The following is a 23822-nucleotide window of genomic DNA, read 5'->3' on the forward strand; positions in this document are numbered from 1 at the left end:
AAGAGAATTGTCTACACATTTGATTAGTTACCTGGTCTTAAAGGGGAAGTGACCTACATTAATTTGGGTAATTACCTAATCACATTGATATACGATAAATTATATGAAAAATAAAGTAGGGATATTTACATAGGGTCAAATAGTGTAAAATGATAGTATGTTTATTATCCAGTATTACGTAAAACTTGTCTTGCAGAACATGGCTAGGAGATACATTACACTCTAACCAAGTGTTTCCCAACCAGGGTGCCTCTAGATGTTGCAAAACTACAACTCCCAGCATGCTTGGACAGCCTTTTATTTGTCCGGGCATGCTAGAAGTTGTAGTTTTGAAACATTGGGAGCCATAATGGTTAAGAAACACTATTATATACTTTTTTGTGGTAAAAAGTATTACTTGTGAATTTTTATCTGTGTCAAGACAGAGGTGTCAATCACTGAGCAGGACGGCCCACTTGACTACTTAGCCCAGAATGAGCAGAGATTTACATGACTATATGACTGGGTATACTGGAACTTTTTACTTAAAACTATGTATGAATCTGCTCAGCTTCTCCTGCTCTATAACACGATGACTGCATTTCAACATGATAGGTTCCCTTTAAAGCCAAGAGTAATAATGTATCTTTAGGATTAATGGGTCTCATCACTACAACCCCTTTTTAGATGAAAGCCTGAACATCAATCATACATTAGCCATGGGCAGGGTGAGAGTGAGAGTTGCTTTATTTTAATGGTTATAACTACATTAACTGTCCATATGTAAAGCTTTTATCCTTCGGGGGGGGGGGGGGGGGGGGTCCAATAAGGGCAAACTACCTACAGTGGGGGTCCTGCATACAGGATAAGTGGGTTAGTGCTAGTGTTGGACTAGCTATGTAAAATATAAGGAAAATAGTAAACAGCATGTGTAAACAACTGCATTTAAATATGTTAAAAATTGTCATTGTTTATTTAAGAAAAAATGGCTATCTTCCAGATTCAAAACAAATTTGTTAAGCCCTGCCTTACAGATTATAGACCGTCAGCCTTACAGATTATGGACTGTCAGCAGCAATTCCTAGTGGCATGTATTCAGCTAATGTAGCCTGAGTGGATATGCAGGAATGGACACTGCTTCTGGCACAGGCAGGTAACCTGAATAAAAGTAAAAAAAATAATAAAAACTTTAGAGCTTTATTTAGTTTGAAAGCCATATTGCAGAATATTATCTAATGTTAAGTAATCGCACATTGTTGGCTATAGCAAGTAATAGTTATACTATTAATAATAGTATTCCCGAGGAGGAGCCTAGTAACAAATTAGGCAATCTAAATGTCACCTAAAAAAAAGTGTGCCACACGGGGTGTTGCCAGTATGCATGCAATACACTTGTCAAATTAGAGCTTTCTATTCTACCATTAGGGAAGGTCTGGATTCCTGTGTGCTGGAAACTTTTGAAGATGTGCCTTGTTCCATGGGTACAGCCCCTTTTGGATTGGTTCCCCGCTCTTCCTGTTGATATATATATGCCACTGAAATACCTCTCAAGTAAATAGCAGGGAAACTCAGGCATAGAACAAACATCCTTATCCTGCTTAGATTCTTACTTAGAACACAATGAGGAATGAAATTTGCTCCTTAGCATTTGTCCGGGCAGTATTTTCCGAATTCTTAGCCACCTTAATATTTGTATTTTTGGGATTGGGATCTGCCCTCAATTGGCCATCTGCTCTCCCCAGTGTTCTACAGATAGCTATAGCTTTCGGCCTCGCCATTGGTACCTTGGTACAAACATTCGGACATGTTAGTGGGGCCCATATAAATCCAGCTGTCACAATAGCATTCTTGTTGGGGTCCCACATCTCTATTCTGCGTGCAATATTTTATATAGTTGCCCAGCTTGTTGGGGCCATTGCAGGAGCCGGTATCTTACATGCGGTGGCACCCACACCTGTCCGTGGAAACCTTGCCATCAACCAGGTATGTTTTTTCTGAATTATGGGTATTTTAATTCTGTATGTAAAGTGTTAATGTGTAACTGTGTAAAATATAAATATGGTGAACAAGCTGCTCCATCCAACATATGGTATCACTGCTGCCATGGTATGTAAATAACGATCAGGGGGATGAGCCATTATGGGCAATATTCTTCTATGATGATAACATTTTGCATCTGTTTCATTCTAGCAAAGTATTTAGTGATGGAAATGAAAATCATCATTTTGAAAAACTAACATTTAGATCTGAATGTGGGAAATGGTGTATAGTGATTTCTAGCAGCGTTAAAGTTGCAATCAATTACAAAAACTATTTTAGCTCTGCTACATCTAAATAAAAAAAAAAAAAAAAAAAAAAAAAAAAAAAATATATATATATATATATATATATATATATATGTAAACCTGACATCTCCAGGTTCTACACAGATATGTAGGTAAACCTGCTGTGTTATCTGGGACGTTTCCCTATAACTTGATTGGGGGTCCTGAATAAATGCTCTTTGTAATGCAAAGATGATGATAGATAAATGGATAGAAAGATAAATAGATATATAGATGATCAATAGACAGATAGAGTAGATAGATGATAGATAGATAGATAGATAGATATGAGATAGATATATAGATACATATGAGATAGATAGATATGAGATAGAAAGATATATAGATATGAGAAAGATAGATAGATGAAAATGTATTCATAGCTAAATAGTATTTATATCATATAAAGTCTTTGTAAAATACTCAACCAGTGTGCTTCCAGCTGTTGCAAAACTCCAACCCCCAGCATGCCCGGACAGCCTTTTGTGCCTCCAGCTGTTGCAAAACTACAACACCCAGTATGTCCGGACAGCCTTTGGCTGTCCGGGCATACTGTTAGTTGTATTTTTGCAACAGCTGGGGGCACACTGAGTAGTGTTCCCCAATTTATGGCTCTATAGCTGTTAAAAAACTACAACTCCCAGCATGCTCAGTCAGCCTTTGGCTGTCCGGGCATGCTAGATATTGTAGTTTTGCAACAGCTACAGGTTGGGGAAGACTATTCTAGAAGAGATGTCTGGAACCACAATGCTTAGCGAATGCTTCCTATCTGTCACGAAGAAGCACACCTATGTATCAGTTACATACAGCTATCCTCATCTCCCCATGTGATGGGCTGGCGCTGTCAGATGATGTTGATGTGTGATTAATCAGGAGAAATATGAGTGATTTACCATGTGTGTTGCTCACTAATTAATTCTTGTGCTGAGGGGAAATGTTTAATTAGAATTATCTCAAGGATTCCCTGAAAGATAATTACATGAAGAGTATATTCATTCTAATTCCAGTTTATTCTTCTAATAGCAGCGAGGGGGCTGCCAGGATTAGTCAAGTGCGCAAGATATATGTTAACAATTATCCCTCCCCGTACAGGTATCTGCTGGATCCCCAGGTCTGGCACTGGTTGTGGAGATAATACTGACATTCCAGCTGGTCCTCTGTATCTTTGCGTCCACAGACGGTAGACGGAATGACAATGTAGGATCCCCGGCGCTGTCCATTGGGCTTTCTGTGACACTGGGACATCTCCTGGGGGTAAGAGAACTGTCTACACATTTAAATAGTTTCCTGGTCTTAAAGGGGAAGTGACCTACATAATTTTATATTATATATAAATACATTGATATATTATACATAAAATAAAGTAGGTATATTTACATAGGGTCAAATAGTGTAAAATGATAGTATGTTTATTATCCAGTATTAAGTAAGACTCAATTATAATGAAAAAAAAATTAGAAAAAGTTGCTTTGCAGCACATCACTAGGAGATACATAACCACTCTAACCAATTGTTTCCCAACCGTTGTGCCTTCAGCTGTTGCAAAACTACAGATCCCAGCATGCTTGGACAGACTTTGTAGTTTTGAAACAGTGGGAGGCATAATGGTTGGGAAGCACTGTCATAGCACATATGAAGCCAAGCAAACTGACAGAGTTTTGTGGGAAAAGTTTAAGTATTACTTGAGATTTTTTTATGAAAATCCCTGCTCATTTTGGGCTAAGTAGTCCATGGTGCTAATCAGTGATTGACAGATTTATGTATTAGTGTGCATATAGAGACAGCTGTCAATCACTGAGCAGGACCGCCCACATGACTACTTAGCCCAGAATGAGCAGAGATTTACATGACTAAATGACTGGGTATACTGGAACTTTTTACTTTAAACTATGTATGAATCTGCTCAGCTTCTCCTGCTCTATAACACGATGACTGCATTTCAACATGATAGGTTCCCTTTAAAGCCAAGAGTAATAATGTATCTTTAGGATTACTGGGTCTCATCACCACAACCCCTTTTTAGATGAAAGCCTTAACATCATACATTAGCCATGGGCAGGTTAAGGGTGAGAGATACTCATTCTTAAATGGGCTCTGTCAAATTGAAAAACTTTTTTTATGTTGTTACTGATGAATATTAAAGAACTTTTGTAATATGGTTGTTAACATTTTTTGGAATATTTAGTAAAGAAAATTGTTCCTGAAAATCCCACCACTAGGGGTCCCTATACCTACTGGGACATTAACCAGTCCTGCAGCAGCATCAGGCTTCTCCATGAGTCATGAGCAGACACACCAATCACCTCCCACCACAAATAAGGGACACGCCCCGCCCACCACACACCAATCACCTTCCACTATCACAAGTGAGAGACATTCCCTCTTCCCCCTGAGAGGATTTCTAACACTGTGAGCTAATGAAAAGAGGGATTTTTTATCATAAATATAGGTGATATAGGCATGAAATTAGATGTACATGGCCAGGATTTGGTACTGAGTAACATATTATTATTATTATTATTTTAGGGGATCTGACAGGTACACTTTAATAGCTATCTGTTCTGGATACCCCTCCAATACAAACCTCTGCAGATTCATAAATTACTTCTCTTTAATAATCTTAACCCTTCCTGTACTTATCAGTTGCTGTATACTACGGAGGAAGTTGTGTAGTTCTTTACAGACTGACCACAGTGTTCTCTGCTGCCACCCCTGTCTGTGTCAGGAACTGTCATGACAGTTCCTGGCATTTTTATTTCCTCCCTTTAAGATAGACATTCCTCAAACAACCTATAAAATGAACATATCAAATAAAAGAATAACACGTTTTGTCTGTAGCTATTTTGAATGAATATGAAATAATGAAGGGTAAAAAAGGCAATACATTATATTTAATCCATTGGAAAACATGCATGACATTATTATACATTATGCTGGAATATTTACTGATTGTTTGATACATAACACTTCCCTGCTCTGGTTATTGAATTTTACACCTAGAGGTTAATAGTGAGGCATGTCAGGAATTTTATACTGTTCTGCTTAGTAAACATTTAGTCATCTTAAGAGGCTCTTCATTGTATTATATGTCCTGGGCAGGAAGAATTCAACACTTTCTTGTAATATCATATTTATTTTAAATTGAGTCCTGTCCTTGGAATCATTAATATGTTAAGTGGTAGATCTTGCATTTAAAGGAATAATGAGAAAACACTAGTCATTTCTTATTTTCATTAGACAATTTCACATTTTGCTGAACAGCACATTAAAGAGAAAATGGCTGCACAATTTCTCTTCTTATCCAAAAACGGCACCTCTGTTGTGCCTGCGTGGTGTCTGATCACTTGAAGGGAGGTGAAATGCAATACTAGAAATCCTATGTTCCCTATGTAGTGGTGCTGTTTTAGGCAAACAGTAGACCCCTTTATTTTTACAGAACCAGATAAAAGGAAGTTGCACCTATATTGGGGAAGAAAATCAAAAACTGTCACAGCTGAGCTGAGACTGGTTGCTATGGGAAACAATGACAGTTTTAATTTTAGACAGTTTTCAAAAGATAACTTAAAGGGGTACTCCGGCGCTAAGACATCTCATCCCCTATCCAAAGGATAGGGGATAAGATGCCTGATCGCGGGGGTCCTGCCGCTGCTGACCCCCGTGATCTTGCACGCAGCACCCTGTTACAATCAGTTCCCGGAGCATGTTCTCGCTGGGTCTGATTACTGGCGATCACGGGGGCCCGAGCATTGTGACATCAAGGCCCCGCCCCTGAGTGACATCACGCCCGCCCCCTCAATGAAAGCCTATGGGAGGGGGCGTGACAGCTGATTGTAACGGGGTGCTGCGTGCAAGATCAGGGGGGTCCCCAGCGGTGGGACCCCCGCGATCAGGCATCTTATCCCCTATCCTTTGGATAGGGGATAAGATGTCTTAGTGCCGGAGTGCCCCTTTAAAGCTGACTTTGTTGCCCAGAAAAAACAATCATAGCTCAGCTTTCATTTTGTATTCAGTTTGTAAATAATTAAAGCTGTGCTTTGGTTGGTTGCTAAAGCATTCTTTACAATTAAAGATGTTTAAATGTTTTTTGGTTTTTTTTTGCAATCTTTTTGGACCAAAAAAATAAAACAAACAAAAACATGACAGCCAGATGTTTGCAGTAGGTCAATTGAAAGCAGAACATGTCAACGCTGGGACCGCTCAGAAATGTGCCGTCCCATAGACGGCAATGCATTTCCATGCCTATTTCGCTAAAAGAATAGACACATCAATTATTTTTGTGGACTCAGGAATTGGGATTTTTTTGCCATGAGCACAGCAGAATTCCTTTGATATAAATGGGACTCTGCTGCTGTGGAATCTCCATGTGGAACATAGCCATAGTAGGGCATTTTATAGCGCATTATTGACTGGGAACTATAGAAGAGATTTACTGTACATCGTCTTACTAAAACTCATCATGGCTTTACCTTGTATTATATTCTACACATGCTTTATACTATAAATATTAAAACATAAAATGTGCAACTAATTATTCTAAATCTATCGACAGATTTACTTTGACGGCTGTTCTATGAACCCAGCTCGATCCCTCGGCCCTGCAGCCATTACTGGAATCTTTGCTGATCAATGGGTGAGACATTACTTACATTGAATGTATATTTAGAAGAAAATTAGAAAATCTACCAACCATGATATGACATGAATGTTATATCAGAACAAATTCCCTTATGCCTATAAGCAAAAGTGCACAGTACCTTATTACAGATTCTATGCAGGCTTCTGAAACAGAGAAATAGTCTATAATAGACATACTTTAGAAAAAACTGTATGCCTCTGCATGGATCTGGGGCATACCTAGGTACAGTAGGGCCCAACAGAATACTATGGGTGCTGTAGTAAGAACCAATACAACAAGGTTGTGCAGAGCCATGTTATGTTTGTTTGCATTAAAGGGGTTATCCAGGAAAAAAACTTTTTTTTATATATCAACTGGCTCCAGGAAGTTAAACAGATTTGTAAATTACTTCAATTAAAAAATCTTAATACTTTCAGTACTTATGAGCTGCTGAAGTTAAGTTGTTCTTTTCTGTCTAAGTGCTCTCTGATGACACGTGCCCAGTTTAGAAGCAAATCCCCATAGCAAACCTCTTCTACTCTGTGCAGTTCCCGAGACAAGCAGAGATGTCAGCAGAGAGCACTGTTGCCAGACAGAAAACAACAACTCAACATTAGCTGCTGATAATTATTGAAAGGATTAAACCTTTTTAATAGAAGTAATTTACAAATCTGTTTAACTTTCTGGAGCCAGCTGATATATATATATATATATATATATATATATATATATATACATATCTATCTATATATATATATATATATATATATATATATATATATATAAAAGTTTTTTCCTGGAATACCCCTTTAAGCCTTATGCTCATTTTGCACAGGCAGACAACTAAATGTCGATTGATCTACAAGTTGATTGACGTTCATTAACAGGAGCATTTACATTGCCCATTTATTGGGAGTTGTGGGATCCTCCATGCTTACATTCACTTTCATTGTAGTTGGCAAAATAGTTGGTAACGCATCTGCTGTATACATGGGGGAGCCATTCAAAAGATGGGATCAGCCCATTCAGCCAATAATCTGTCCATGTAAAAGGGTCTTAATGTAGGATATGAAATCATAGTAACATTTTTAATGATGTCTCATACCTTGTGCACTTTTGTATAACAAACAGGTATATCGTAAATCACATACAACTAAGCACAGGAAAGCACAGCTGTTAAGTGCTTTCCTATAAAAGTGCATATAAAACAACACATCAATCCAATATTGCTATAAACTGATAATGAATATAATAGGAAAATAATTACAAATTGTAACATATCATCAAAAGTAACTACAGCAACACCAAAGCATGTGTGATATCTCATTGCCTATATTATACCTATGTATACAGTTTTAATAGTGCAGCTAAATGCAGAGTTAAAGACATTTTAAACATATACGCACCCTTAATAAAGTAATACCTTTTATTATTACATCTCATAAAATTGTTATCAACGCCATTGTTAATATGAATCAGACCTACCGCAGAGGTTCCTAAACACAGTAATAAAGTTGTGTAACTGGGAGGTACCTCAGGTGAGCTCTTCTAGCTGAACTACTTTTTTCCCTTCCCTCGGACAAGATGTAGAGCAAGGTTGTTTTGCATATACTGTAGCTAAATGTGTATTTTACCTAAGAGGCTCTGTGGGATTGTCTAACATCTCTTTTTAAAGAAGTACTCCGGTGGAAAACTTTTTTTTTTTAATCAACTGGTGCCAGAAAGTTAAACAGATTTGTAAATTACTTTTATTAAAATATCTTAATCCTTCCAGTATTTATTAGCTGCTGAATACTACAGAGGAACTTCTTTTCTTTTTGGAACACAGTGCTCTCTGCTGACATCATGACCACAGTGCTCTCTGCTGACATCTCTGTCCATTTTAAGAATTGTCCAGAGTAGGAGAAATCCCCATAGCAAACATATGCTGCTCTGGACAGTTCCTAAAATGGACAGAGATGTCAGCAGAGAGCACTGTGCTCGTGGTGTCAGCAGAGAGCACTGTGTTCCAAAAAGAAAAGAAGTTCCTCTGTAGTATTCAGCAGCTAATAAGTACTGGAAGGATAAAGATTGTTTTAATAGAAGTAATTTACAAAACTGTTTAACTTTCTGGCACCAGTTGATTTAAAAAAAAGTTTTCCACCAGAGTACCCCTTTAATATGTACTGCTTTTAAACTCTTTTCCTGAGCCCTAAAATTGGGGTATAAAGGGGTAAGGGGCTTTTTGTTATCTGTATGCCAGTGTACTTAAGGAGCCCTACTCACTAGCCAAATAGCAATGGACTCCAACCTGTAGCCCTCCAGCTTTCGGAAAACTCCAAATTCCAACATGTCTGGACAGCCAAAGGCATATGATGGGAGTTTTATTTTCTTAACAGTTGAAGAGCCACATGTTGGAGACACTTTAATAGAGAATTGGTGAACAAATAGCCTGTATATAACCTATTGTGCATTAGCTCATATATATATATATATATATATATATATATATATATATATATATATATATGAGTTATCCTGCATTATCACGTATTAAAGTAAACAGGAGTTAAATAACTGTAAATACTTCACTTGCAATGACTCTGGGTTACAGCCCATATCCTTATTCACAGCTGTATTCTTAATTTCATTATTTTACTACCTGTTTAGCTAAAATCTCCCAGCATTCCTCCCTAGCACATTGGTTGCATAGAGATTGCCCTGTTGACTGCATTCCTAAAAGTGTAGTCCTTTCACAAGCGTCATACAGATCCAGTGTCCCGCTGGAAATTCAGTTAATCTATATTGGGTGTAGACCACACTTAAAAGCATACCCCCGTGATCTCCCTGTTGCACCTAGTGTTCATTTAGAGCATCGGGTTCAGTGCCGGACGAGTCTCCATCCCATGTCGCCAGTCATCCGGCACAGAGAAAAGTTTGCTCCGTGCACCGGATGTCTGGGGTGCCACAGCCGAGATCACGGGGGTCCCCAGTGGCGGGACCCCCATGATCAGACATCTTATCCTCTATAGTTCTTTACCTAAATCCCTGTTAAATCTGCTTACATTCTGTTTCCAGTGCAAGTAAATGGGTATTTTTATACCCCTTTCACACACTATAGAAAAATATTTAACATGATAATGTAATTTTTTCTTGTGGATTCTATATCCAAAAGCCATGATTTAGCCCCACTTAATGACATTGGGGCTTATGCACATGAGAATCTGGGCATGTCTAGTGTTAGCCTTGTTGCTCCTGTAAATACATATTAGATTAAATACTGATTTGTAAACATACCAGAACAGCAAACAGAATACTGAATACAGCACTGAAGTATAATAAAGGCAATTACTGTCGATCAAGTTACAAGATATATAATGCAACATTTTTAACAAACATGCAACTCTTTAACTACACTGTATCCATACATTACCTAGTAATTTCTAGAAATACTTAAACAACACATGTAAAGCTTATTAGAAGAGATATAGGCCAGATTAGGCCTAAAGATCAGAGTAAATTTAAAAACCCAACTGGGTATAAATGAAATGTATTTAGAGAGTTAATAAATTATTCCTGTTATTTCATCAGGTCTTCTGGATTGGACCAATCGTTGGTGGAATTTTGGCTTCACTCATCTACAACTTCGTCCTGTTCCCACATACCAAGAGCCTGTCTGATAGGATTGCTGTTCTTAAAGGTACATATGAGCCAGAGGAGGAAACATGGGAAAACAAGCAGGATCACAAGAGGCAGTCAGTGGAGTTGTACTCTGCCCACCCTCTGCCTAAGGGCACAGAGAAATTCTAAGCCGTCGAACTTTCTACCAACCCATTATTTATGTATTTTGGTCAAGCGTCATCCAGGGCTTTCAGCAGCTGAAGTTGGAGTTCACATAACTCTGTGCTGTAGATTCTCTCCATGCCTAATCCCTTGTAAATATAATTTTGTTTTGTAAGGCTTTCCAGCATTATTTGATATAATACCATTATCTTCTCTATTAATCTTTGAGGCCCAGGAGCTTACAAACCACAAACATACATCACATCCCATTTTAGGTTGAGCATCTTCCGTAAAGTCTGAGATATCTACTCACACTGGGTATAGAGTCATCAGTCATGCACATAATTCAGTCTGACAGAATAAAGTATTGATCCAGAGCCCAGGACTGTCTACAATTAATACGGCATACTGTACGCAGCCTCTACGGTTGGCTATAGTAACTCATCTCCGAATAAACAATGTCACTTTATATACTTCAGCAAGAAGTTATATGTCAGTCGATTATATTTAAGTACTTACTGTATAATTGAGTTTAGTAGTAGTAAAGCAGAGTGGAGAAGAGCCATTGCTCATGATGTACTTAAAGGAGGATTAATGTATTCAATACTGTGCAACATAGACATAATATTTTGTATTTTATGTATCTTCATCCTTCCAAAATAAAAATAAAATCACAAGAAAATATTATGTTTAGAATTTTCATGTGAAGCCTTTTCTTAGTTATTCCCATTACAAGGAAATCTGTATGGCATACAATATGTCAACCTGTTGTTGTCCTCACCCAATTACCTGAATGGCAAAACTACTCTGTTATTCTGCCATAAGAGTACATAGTTAGACATTGTTTTGTCAGGGTTTTAAAGGGATACTCCCTTGGCCAGCATGCTGATTGGGTCAGCCATGCCCCCTTGTCACATCACGCCATGTCCCCTCAATGCAAGTCTATGGGAGGGGGCGTGACAGCGTCACGCCCCCTCCTACAGACTTACATTGAGGAGGCATGGCCTGATGTCACGAGGGGGGCGTGGTCAACCCCTGCAGCGAGCAAACAGCATTCGGAACTAAATGTCCGAAACACTGGCCAGTGGAGTACCCCTTTAAAGAGAAACTGTTGTCACTTTCCTACTGCCTGAATCCTGTGTTATTAAGGTGGTCCCTAGTGGTGTCTCCCTTCCTTACTAGCCTTTATTGATATTTCCCTATACCTAACAAGAAAAGATCAATCAATCATGGCTGATGGGGTGGTAAGAAGCCACTGGGTGCTCATGTTTCAGGGAGCATGAAAGCGATGGCGTGTTCCCTTTAAGAAAGTTTCATGGCAACCAGTTGATAAAGCCTTTATCCCCAGCCCTCCCCCCTTAAAAAATAAATAAAAAAGATAGCTAAACACAGTCTTTAAAGAGATTGTCCCCCATGATATCGAACAGAGCAAAACATACTTTAGCATTTTTCCGATCTGGCTAATACAGAGGTCCCATGTAAGAGACTCTTCTATAACATTAATATGTCCTGACAGAACATATGGAAACATGGTGTCTTGAGGAGCCATCCCTTTTAATAACCTTGTAGGAAGGAACATTTACAAGTCCTTCTTGATGGGGGGAGGGGGGGTTCTTTTTTTTTTTTTTACCTCTCATAATACTCTTTCAAATGATTTACTTGCGTTTTACATATAAAGTCATGCAATGTTGTATATATGAATAAACAAGACACACACATTTACCCTTATCCTTCACAAACTAAACCTTTAACTTCAGTTTGAAACCACTATTGACCATTATTGTATTTAAATATTAACATATTTAGACTGTTATGCTAGAATTATGTGCATTGAAAACTGTATTAAACATTCACCAGCCCCAAAAGTTGAGAAATAGTAAAAATTCTCTATAGCATTTTGGCTCCGATTGTGAAGGATTTGCTGTTAGCTTAACATTTTGTACAGCTTTTGCTTTCTGTGTTTTATTGGTCATTCTTACGCTGTAGTACTTGTATTTTAAAGCTGATTGGGCAGGTAAATAATGTAGCAAGCTTTAAAGGGGAACTCCGGTGGAAAAAAAAAATTTAAATCAGCTGGTGCCAGAAAGTTAAACAGATTTGTAAATTACGTCCATTAAAAATCTTCACCCTTCCAGTACTTTTTAGCAGCTGTATGCTACAGAGGAAATTCTTTTCTTTTTGAATTTTTTTTTGTCTTGTCCACAGTGCTCTCTGCTGACACTTCTGTCCGTGTCAGGAACTGTCTCTGGACCGTTCCTGATACGGGCCTCAGATGTCAGCAGAAAGCACTGTGGATAAGACAAAAAAAGAAATTAAAAGAGAAAAGAATTTACCTATGTAGAATACAGCTGCTTAAAAGTACAGGAAGGGTAAAGATTTTTTAATAGAAGTAATTTACAAATCTGTATAACTTTCTGGCACCAGTTGATTAAAAAAAAAAAAAAAAGTACCCCCTTTAAAGGCTTGTATATATGCTGCTATACTGTGAATCTGGTATGCAGAGCATTCTCTATTCTGCATAACAACGTATCATGGATTCCAACAATTGACCATCAGTGATTTTTTTATATATATATATATATATATATATATATATATATATATATATACATTCACTATGTATTCAGCCACATGCACAAAGCACAGCTGTGTGCATGGAAACCATATTCTGGTACATGAAACCCCTACTGTTCTGTCAGATGAAACTGTGGGCTGTCATACAGTCTCCAATAGAAAATGCTAACATTTTTTCCTCATGGATCCTTTATGAATACATAAATAATATGGTATGTACCCATAGACTTTCTATAGGTACCATATTATGGCTCTGCACAACTCACAACTTGTATGGAGCTGTGACGCAGCTGTGTGCACAAGGCCTTACTTTTATAGTCTGCGTAAGCTGAGCATTAAAACTTGTGTACATCCGTATGTCTGTACTCACTTATATTGTACTCTTAACATTTTAGATGCTCTTTCTATACTGTATGTATATTAAATAAAATTTCCAATGTCTTCCTCTATATTTGTGTAAAATTTTAATAAATTTAATGTTTGTTATAAATTATTGTTCCTCTGTGTTATGTCAAAAGTCCTATACAACCATGCCCTTACTATATACCCTAAAAACTTGCAGACAGGTCCACTTTAAAATCTCCTCCCTAGGGTATGGACTTTGCAGAAGGATCCACTAGTTCATATCACTGGGGTAGTTTCTAATAGCCTGAAGGTGTTTTTGAAGCATAATTCCAGGACAGATAAACAGAGGTCAGGGCTGGCTGATGCTTTTTTTGATATAGATGCTACAGAAAAAAAAATTATTTGGATGCCTTCACATGCATAATCCCACAGACTAAGTGCCAACCAAATGGCATGCTCCAGTCCCTTAAGATGCTGCATGGTGCCCATGCTACTATGTAGAACCTAGCAAAAGGGATGGTAAGACATGTTGTAAGCTGTCGGGTACACAGATTGGCACAGTAACCAGTCTCCCATTTTGTTGTGTAAGTTTACTATAGTCTAGACCAATTTACATGATGCAGAATATGGACAAGGTGACAGCACTCACACCACATTTTCCTCTACCTCTTACTACCATATTAATCAGATTTGTGTGAGATTCAATGAAGGCAAAAAACTTCTGAGACTATAGTTGTAAGAAAATCTATTTTCTTTCCTAATGCAACCACATTGCATGTTTCTATATGATTAAAAACTGACATTATAATGTACTCTGGAGGAATTATTTGATCAGGTATATATAAGAAATGTTGACAAGTATAAGAACTAGCAGGATACAATGGGGCCAATATCATTATTGTCATAGGAAACAGTGTTGGGCGCAAATATTCGCATTTTGAATTTTTATCGTGAATAACGCAAACTCACAAATTCATGAATATATTCGCTATAAATTCGAAATTACGAATATTCACTTTTTTCCCCATATTCGCATATACCTTCTTTTCACTTGTGGGCCAATTAGAATGATACAAATACACTTGTCAGAGATAATCAACAACATCCCTAGCAACCAATAATAAAGTTGCCCACCCCCTCACTGTTTTCTTCCTCAAAATTCGCGAATATAAGATGAATATTCATCTATATATTCGCAAAATATAGTGAATTTGAATATGGGCAATGCCGTCCCCTAGGGCACGTGCACGCCGGAGCTTTAAGATTTAAAGGGCCAGTGCGCCCATTAGTGAAGTAACACCTGTGGCTCATTGATAAATTCCTCCACCTCCCACACTTCCTGTGTATTGCCATCCTGTGCTCCGTAACCTGACCTTGCTCCTTTGCCACCTGCCTACTAACCATTTGCTACGTTCCTGACTACGCTACTGTGCTGCCTGCCCTGACCTCCTGCTATCCAGACCACGAGTTGCCTTATCCCACCTGTGCCTCAATCTCCTCAGCCGTCTGTGTGGTTGAGCCATGCCAGGGGTAGCGAACTGGGAGCCGCCTGCAGCAGCAAGTCCATCCCGCTATGCGGCAGGCTCTGGTGAGAACCAGCGGCACCACACAGGTCCAGGGGATCCACTATCATCCGTGTTCCAGTTTACTGAAACATGAGTAACATTGTAACATAGTAACATAGTTCATAAGGTTGAAAAAAGACCAGAGTCCATCAAGTTCAACCTATACCCTTAAGTCCCTACTGAGTTGAGTTGATCCAGAGGAAGGCAAAAAAACCTCATACTAGAGGTAAAAATTCCTTCCTGACTCCAAATATGGCAGTCAGAATAAATCCCTGGATCAACAATCTGTCCATATAAATATAGTATACATAACCAGCGATGTTATTATTCTCCAAAAATGCATCCAGACCCTTTTTGAACTCTTTTACAGAGTTCACCATGACCACCTCCTCTGGCAGAGAGTTCCATAGTCTCAGTTCTCTTACAGTAAACAACCCCCATCTTTGCTGGTGTTGAAACCTTCTTTCCTCAAGACGTAGGGGATGCCCCCTTGTTATAGATACAGTCCTGGGTATGAATAGATCATGGGAGAGATCTCTGTACGGCCCCCTAACATATTTATACATAGTTATTAGGTCGCCCCTAAGCCTTCTTTTTTCTAAACTAAATAACCCTAATTCTGATAATCTTTCTGGGTACTGTAGTCCTCCCATTCCCCATATTACCCTGGTTGCCCATCTTTGAACCCTCTCCAGCTCCACTATATCTTTCTTGTACACTGGTGCCCAGTACTGTACACAGTATTCCATGTGTGGTCTGACCAGTGATTTGTACAGTGGTAGAATTATTTCCTTGTCGGGGGCATCTATGCCCCTATTGATGCCTCCCATGATTTTATTTACCTTGGCAGCAGCTGCCCGACACTGGTCTCTATAGCTAAATTTACTATTAACTAAGACTCCCAAGTCCTTTTCCATGTCAGTCATCCCAAGTGTTCTCCCATTTAATACATAATCCCAGCCCGGATTTTTCTTCCCCATGTGCATTACTTTACATTTATCAGTGTTGAACCTCATCTGCCACTTCCCAGCCCAAACTTCCAACCTATCCAGATCGATTTGTAACAGTGCACTGTCCTCTATAGTGTTTACCGCTTTACAGAGTTTAGTATCATCTGCAAAGATTGCTACTTTACTATTCAACCCCTCTACAAGGTCATTAATAAATATATTAAATAGAACAGGACCCAAGACTGACCCCTGTGGTACCCCACTAGTAACAGTCACCCAATCAGAATAAGTACCATTAATAACCACCCTGTTTCCTATGTCCAGTTACTTACCCACTTACACACATTCTCCCCCAGCCCAATCCCTCTCATTTTATGCACCAACCTTTTATGTGGAACCGTATCAAATGCTTTGGAAAAATCCAGTTATACGACATCCAGCGGTTGCCCCAGGTCCAGTCTGGAGCTCACCTCCTCATAGAAGCTGATCAGGTGTTACACCCAGTGCCAGAAAAGGCCAAAGGGCCGATCTGCACAGAAGAAGCCACCAGTAATATATTTGGCACATGGTACATGGGGGGCCATGTGACTGGTTTTGTATTGGGGCTAAGGGGATTTAAGTTACACCTTTGGATTCAATCACACTTCTGTGAAATCACACTGTCAACTCAGGAAGCAACACTAATTGACAATCAATTTCACATGCTATTGTGAAAATGGAACAGACAACAGGTGGAAATTATAGGCAATTAGCAAGGCACCCCCAATAAAGGAGTGGTTCTACAGGTGGTGACCACAGACCATTGCTCAGTTTCTGTGCTTCTTGGCTGATGTTTTAGTCACTTTTGAATGCTGGCTGAGCTCTAGTGGTAGCATGAGACAGAGTCTACAACCCACACAAGTGGCTCAGGTAGTGCAGCTCATCCAGGATTGCACATCAATGCGAGCTGTGGTAAGAAGGTTTGCTGTGGCTGTCAGCGTAGTGTCCAGAGCATGGAGGCACTACCAGGAGACAGGCCAGTACATCAGGAGACGTGGAGGAGGCCATAGGAGGGCAACAACCCAGCAGCAGGACCGCTACCTCCGCCTTTGTGCAAGGAGGAGCAGGAGGAGCACTGCCAGAGCCCTGCCAAATGACCTCCAGCAGGCCCCAAATGTGCATGTGTCCACTCAAACGGTCAGAAACAAACTCCATGAGGGTGGGGTGAGGGCCCAACATCCACAGGTAGGGGTTGTGCTTACAGCCCAACACCGTGCAGAATGTTTGGCATTTGCCAGAGAACACCAAGATTGGCAAATTTGCCATTGGAGCCCTGCGCTCTTCACAGATTAAAGCAGGTTCACACTGAGCACATGTGACAGATGTGACAGAGTCTGGAGACACCATGGAGAACATTCTGCTGCCTGCAACATCCTCCAGCATGACAGGTTTGGCGGTGGGTCAGTAATGGTGTGGGGTGGCATTTAGGGGCCGCACAGCCCTCCATGTGCTTGCCAGAGGTAGCCTGACAGCCATTAGGTAACGAGATGAGATCCTCAGACCCCTTGTGAGACCATATGCTGGTGTGGTTGGCCCTGGGTTCCTCCTAATGCAAGACAAATACATCAAAGTTGGATCAGCCTGTTGTGTGGTTTTCCACTTTGATTTTGAGTGTGACTCCATATCCAGACCTCCATGGGTTGATAAATTTGATTTCCATTGATAATTTTTGTGTGATTTTGTTGTCAGCACATTCAACTATGTAAAGACAACAGTGTCATGCTCTAACCATGGTGGATCATTATTCTAAGTGGGTGGTCGTGGTCCCTGTCAAGGATCTTACTGCCAAGACTGCTGCTCAGCTCTTCTATCGTCATTGGATCCAACCTCTGGGGTGTCCCGAATCGGTCCTCATGGATCGGGGAACCGCCTTTGAAGCCCAGTTGTTCCAAGAACTTTGCCGGTTGCATGACTGCAAGAAGCTCCGGATGACGGCCTACCATCCCCAAGGGAATGGGCTCTGCGAGAGGATCAATCAAGTGTTCAGATAGAACTATTATATATCTAGTGGCTAAGTGAGAGGTGACAAGGGGAAGACTAGAAAAGAGGGACCCCGACGTCCTAGCGACTCTGACTATGGGGACCTCTACACAGGTAATGTATAAAATATGGTACCGGGACACCGCAACAGTATTTCATACGATTAGTTCTTTCAGATCTAGGATGCATTATCTTAGTGTTCCCTTTATTTTTTTGAGCTGTGTAATTCAAAATAGGTCCTGTTCACATTATGTCTGAGCCTTCTGTCATACATATATGTCAGTATTCCCCAAAGAATGCCTTAGATGGAAGACTCTAACATATTCCTCTCTATAGCTTTACAGGAATAATTCACCTACAAGGGCTTATCAGCAATCAGGAACGCCACCTCCACACACGTAATTCAAAGAGGTAATCATACAGTTACACCAAAGAACAAGCCTCTTTTATAAATAGAAATATAGATTGTAAGTTGTAAAACATAACCTTTATTAGTTACCAAATAAAATATACATCTAATATACAAATAATAATGAACAAAGATGTGAACTCTCCACAAAACCATCAACAAATGCAAGTGTCCTTGGGGTCACGGGCCGTGGAGCAGCCACTAAGCAGATAGACAGAACCGGGTTATTAAGGTGGGTATAATAGATACACAAGAATAATATCGGGCAGATGTAGGATAGACTTCAATTATAATATTGGGGTAGGTGCACTCTAAATATACAGGCTCCATCCATCTGTCCCTGTCTTTTGAGGGACCCAGCTCCTTAACAGGGTGGCCTCAACCATGGTGCCGTTCCCTAACTTAACTAAGTTGACACAACCCATCCCTGCTACTTATCTACTGCCATCAGCGCCATCCCTGATTATGGTGGTAGTGGGTACACGGGCATCAGATAACAGGTGCTGTGTTAGTCCACCATATCCGCCAATAATACAGGCCCTTATATCGGCCATATGTCCCAATGTTAACACCTATCCTGTGGTGGTCAATAATATAAGAAAGCACATAAGACTACATTTAGCTATACATTAAAAAATACAACCATCTGAAGTAGGCCCAAGACTAAGAGTTTCATTTTATTCTTCTGAAACTGTATTTGATCAAAATAGTGTTTACATCTTGCTTTTATCTGTGCTATTTCTACACACTCGTATGTACTTTACCATTACAAAATGTTCTCTATTACCCTGAAAGTGTGAAAATCGGCTTTTAGAACTATTAAATTAGCAAGATGAAAGGAAGTTCTGCACGAAGTAGCTCTTTGCTTTTCAGAAGTGTTCCAAATGGAAAGAGTTCGGTTTTCATTTTCAGATAGAAACATCTCTGTCATCCTGATTGGGGTCTGTACTGCAGGCTGGTAAGATTACACTTCCTAAGGTAATAGAACCACATACACAGTTGCCACAAAGTAAAACAAACAAGACAGGGTGATGATCGGAATGCCAGTCCCCACCACCAGTAATTATAATGACGTCTTGTGGGTTGACTGTGACATACAGCTATATATGAAGATAAGATCAATCTCTTTATATCAACAAAATAAAAATCTGAGCAACATGAATCACACAAAATAATACATGTTAAATACATGTATCCAGATCCAAAGAAAGTCAGCACTAGACAACCTCCCATCCATGTGACTTGCCAATCTGTTAAACTTAACCCCTTAAGGACTGAGCCCTTTTTCACCTTAAGCACTGAGCCCTTTTTTGCAATTATGACCACTGTCACTTTAAGCATTAATAACTCTGGAATGCTTTTACAAATTATTCTGATTCCGAGATTGTTTTCTCGTGACATATTCTACTTTAACATAGGGGTAAATTTTAGTCGTTACTTGCATCCTTTCTTGGTGAAAAATCCCAACATTTTGAAACTCTCTGCTTGTTAGGAAAATGGATATTCCAAATAAATTATATATTGCTTCACATATATACAATATGTCTACTTTATATTTGCATCATAAAGTTGACATGTTTTTACTTCTGGAAGACATCAGAGGGCTTCAAAGATCAGCAGCAATTTTTCACAAAATTTTCACAATCGGAATTTTTCAGGGACCAGTTCAGTTTTGAGGTGGATTTGAGGGGTCTTCATATTAGAGATACCCCATAAATGACCCCATTATAAAAACTGCAACCCCCCCCCCCAAGTATTCAAAATTACATTCAGAAAGTGTGTTAACCCTTTAGGTGTTTCACAGGAATAGCAGCAAGGTAAAGGAGAAAATTCAAAATCTTAATTTTTTACACTCGCATGTTCTTGTAGACCCAGTTTTTGAAATTTTACAAAGGGTAAAAGGAGAAAAATCCCCCCAAAATTTGTAACCCAATTTCTCTCGAGTAAGAAAATACCTGATATGTGTATGTCAAGTGCTCTGTGGGTGCATTAGAGGGCTCAGAAGGGAAGGAGCGACAATGGGATTTTGGATAGTGAGTTTTTCTGAAATGGCTTTTTGGGGGGCATGTCTCATTTAGGAAGCCAGAACAGCAAAAAAAACAAAAAAAAAACAACATGGCATACCATTTTGGAAACTACACCACTCAAGGAACGTAACAAGGGTTCCGCTGAGCCTTAACACCCAACAGGTGTTTGATGACTGTTCATTAAATTTGGATGTGTAAAGTAATTTTTTTTTTCTTTAAAATGCTGGTTTCCCCCCAAATTTTACACTTTTACAAGGGGTTATAGAAGAAAGTGCCCCCCAAAATTTGTAACCCCATCTCTTCTGAGTATGGAAATACTCCATGTGTGGACGTCAAGTGCACTGCGGGTGCACTACAATGTTCAGAAGAGAAGAAGTCACATTTGGCTTTTGGAAAGCAAATTTTGCTGAAATGGTTTTTGGGGGGCATGTCGTATTTAGGAAGCCCCTATGGTGCCAGAACAGCAAAAAAAAAAAAAACGCATGGCATACTATTTTGGAAACTGCACCCCTCAAGAAACATAACAAGGGGTAGAGTGAGCCTTAACACCCCACAGGTGCTTGACAAATTTCCGCTAAAGATGGACGTGAAAATGAAAAATTAGATTTTTTTCACTAAAATGCTGGTTTTACCCCAAATTTTTAATTTTCACAAGGGGTAATTGGAGAAAAAGCCTCCCAAAATTTGTAACCCCATTTCTTCTGATTATGGAAATACCCCATATATGAATGTAAAGTGTTCTGCGGGCGAACTACAATGCTCAGAAGAGAAGGAGCGCCATTGATCTTTTGGTGAGAGAATTTGGTTGGAATAGAAGTCGGAGGCCTTGTGCAATTACAAAGCCCCCATGGTGCCAGAACAGTGGACCCCCCCCCCCCCCACACACACACACATGTGACCCTATTTTGGAAACTACACCCCTCACAGAATTTAATAAGGGGTGCAGTGAACATTTACACCCCACTGGCATTTGACAGATCTTTGGAACAGTGGGCTGTGCAAATGAAAAATTTAACTTTTCATTTTCACGGACCATTGTTCCAAAAATCTGTCAGACACCTGTGGGTTGTAAATGCTCACTGTACCCCTTATTACATTACATGAGGGGTGTAGTTTCCAAAATGGGGTCACATGTGGGGGGGTTCCACTGTTCTGGCACTATGAAGGCTTTGTAAACACACATGGCCTTCAATTTCGGACACATTCTCTCTCCAGAAGCCCAATGGCGGTCCTTCTCCTCTGAGCATTGTAGTTTGCCCGCAGAGCACTTTACATCCACATTTGGGGTATGTTCTTACTCAGAAGAAATGGGGTTACAAATTTTGGGGGCTTTTTTCCTATTCTCCCTTGTGAAAATGAAAAATGTAGGGTAACACCAGCATTTTAGAGAAAAAAAAATGTTTTTTTCATTTTCACATCCAGCTTTAACGGAAATTTGTCAAACACCTGTGGGGTGTTAAGGCTCACTATACCACTTGTTACATTCCATGAGAGGTTTAGTTTCCAAAATGGGGGCACATCTGGTTATTTATTGTTTTGCGTTTATGTCAGAACCACTGTAAAATCAGCCACCCCTGTGCAAATCACCAATTTAGACCTCAAATGTACATAGTGCGCTCTCACTTCTGAGCCATGTTGTGCACCCGCAAAGCATTTTACGCCCACATATGGGGTAGTTCTGTACCCACGAGAAATTGCGTTACAAATTTTGGCGGTCTTTTTTTCCTTTTACCACTTGTGAAAATTAAAAGGATGGGGCAACACCAGCATGTTAGTGTAAAAATATTTTTTTTCACACTAACATGCTGGTGTAGACCCCAACTTTACATTTTCATAAGGGGTAAAAGGAGAAAACTCCCCCAAACCTGGTAACACAATTTCTCCCGAGTACGGAGATACCCCATATGTGGCCCTAAACTGTTTCCTTGACAGGGCTCCGAAGTGAGAGAGCACCATGCTCATTTGAGGACTAAATTTGGGATTTGAATCCACCACAAAAATACCCTACGGCAGTGTTTCCCAAACAGGGTGTCTCCAGCTGTTGCAAAACTCCCGGCATGCCTTGACAGTCAGTGGCTGTCTGGCAATACTGTGAGTTGTTGTTTTTCAACAGCTGGAGGCTCCGTTTTGGAAACACTGCCGTACAATACGTTTTTTATTTTATTTTATTGGTGGGGGGACTGTGTAGGGGTACGTGTATATGTACTGTTTTACTTTTTTTTGTGTAGTGTGGTGTTTTTAGGGTACATTCACACGGGTGGAGGTTTACAATGAGTTTCTCGCTGGGAGTTTGAGCAGCGGCGGAAAATTTGCCGCATCTAAAACTTGCAGCAGAACTCGCTGTAAACCCACCCGTGTGAATGTACCCTGTACATTCACATGGGGGAGGGGGGAAACCTCCAGCTGTTGCAAAACTACAACTCCCAGCATGCACTGACAGACTATACATGCTGGGAGTTGTAGTTATGCAACAGCTGGAGGCACATTGGTTGCGAAACACAGAGTTTGTTATTTAACTCAGTGATTCGCAACCAGTGTGCCTCCAGCTTCTTGCAAAACTACAACTCCCAGAATGTACAGTCTCTCAGTGCACGCTGGGAGTTGTAGTTTTGCAACAGCTGGAGGCACAATGGTTGCAAAACACTGAGTTAGGTAACAAACTCGGTTTCACAACCAATGTGTCTACAGCTGTTGCAAAACTGCAACAATCAGCATGCATTAACCCCTTAACGACGCAGGACGTATATTTACGTCCTGCGCCGGCTCCCGCGATATGAAGCGGGATCGCGCCGCGATCCCGCATCATATCGCGTCGGTCCCGGCGCTAATCAACGGCCGGGACCCGCGGCTAATACCACACATCGCCGATCGCGGCGATGTGCGGTATTAACCCTTTAGAAGCGGCGGTCAAAGCTGACCGCCGCTTCTAAAGTGAAAGTGAAAGTGACCCGGCTGCTCAGTCGGGCTGTTCGGGACCGCCGCGGTGAAATCGCGGCGTCCCGAACAGCTGATCGGACACCGGGAGGGCTCTTACCTGCCTCCCCTGTGTCCGATCGACGAATGACTGCTTCGTGCCTGAGATCCAGGCAGGAGCAGTCAAGCGCCGATAATGCTGATCACAGGCGTGTTAATACACCTATAACACTGCAAAAAAAATGTAAAAAAAAAGTGTTAATAAAGGTCATTTAACCCCTTCCCTAATAAAAGTTTGAATCACCCCCCTTTTCCCATAAAAAAAATAAAACAGTGTAAA

At 40.1% G+C, this 23822-nt stretch overlaps 1 protein-coding gene and 1 long non-coding RNA gene across 2 annotated transcripts in view; one reads left to right on the plus strand and one right to left on the minus strand.

Moving 5' to 3' along the window:
• Positions 1 to 954: 954 nt before the first annotated feature.
• LOC130355341 (uncharacterized) overlaps positions 955 to 23822 on the minus strand; it is a 102175-nt gene continuing 79307 nt past the window's right edge. Inside the window, exon 3 of the long non-coding RNA XR_008888478.1 lies at positions 955 to 1137. This is a non-coding gene — a long non-coding RNA (uncharacterized LOC130355341). The remainder of the gene's footprint in view (positions 1138 to 23822) is intronic.
• Positions 1409 to 12305, plus strand: LOC130355340 (aquaporin-5-like). Its single transcript, XM_056555370.1, has 4 exons — positions 1409 to 1962; positions 3396 to 3557; positions 6853 to 6933; positions 10489 to 12305. Exons 1-4 carry the CDS (start codon positions 1600 to 1602, stop codon positions 10705 to 10707), a joined length of 825 nt encoding a protein of 274 aa, XP_056411345.1. The 5' UTR covers positions 1409 to 1599; the 3' UTR covers positions 10708 to 12305.

The sequence above is a fragment of the Hyla sarda genome, chromosome 2 (genome assembly GCF_029499605.1).
Source record: "Hyla sarda isolate aHylSar1 chromosome 2, aHylSar1.hap1, whole genome shotgun sequence".
In the NCBI taxonomy this organism is placed as follows: domain Eukaryota; kingdom Metazoa; phylum Chordata; class Amphibia; order Anura; family Hylidae; genus Hyla; species Hyla sarda.

What these genes read in the sequence shown, in the direction of transcription:
- LOC130355340 (XM_056555370.1), top strand. Translation starts at nt 1,600, where the DNA reads ATGAGGAATGAAATTTGCTCCTTAGCATTTGTCCGGGCAGTATTTTCC. An exon ending in CACTGGGACATCTCCTGGGG is followed by an intron (nt 3,558 to 6,852) that starts GTAAGAGAACTG and finishes ATCTATCGACAG; the next exon opens with ATTTACTTTGACGGCTGTTC. An exon ending in GAATCTTTGCTGATCAATGG is followed by an intron (nt 6,934 to 10,488) that starts GTGAGACATTAC and finishes TTATTTCATCAG; the next exon opens with GTCTTCTGGATTGGACCAAT.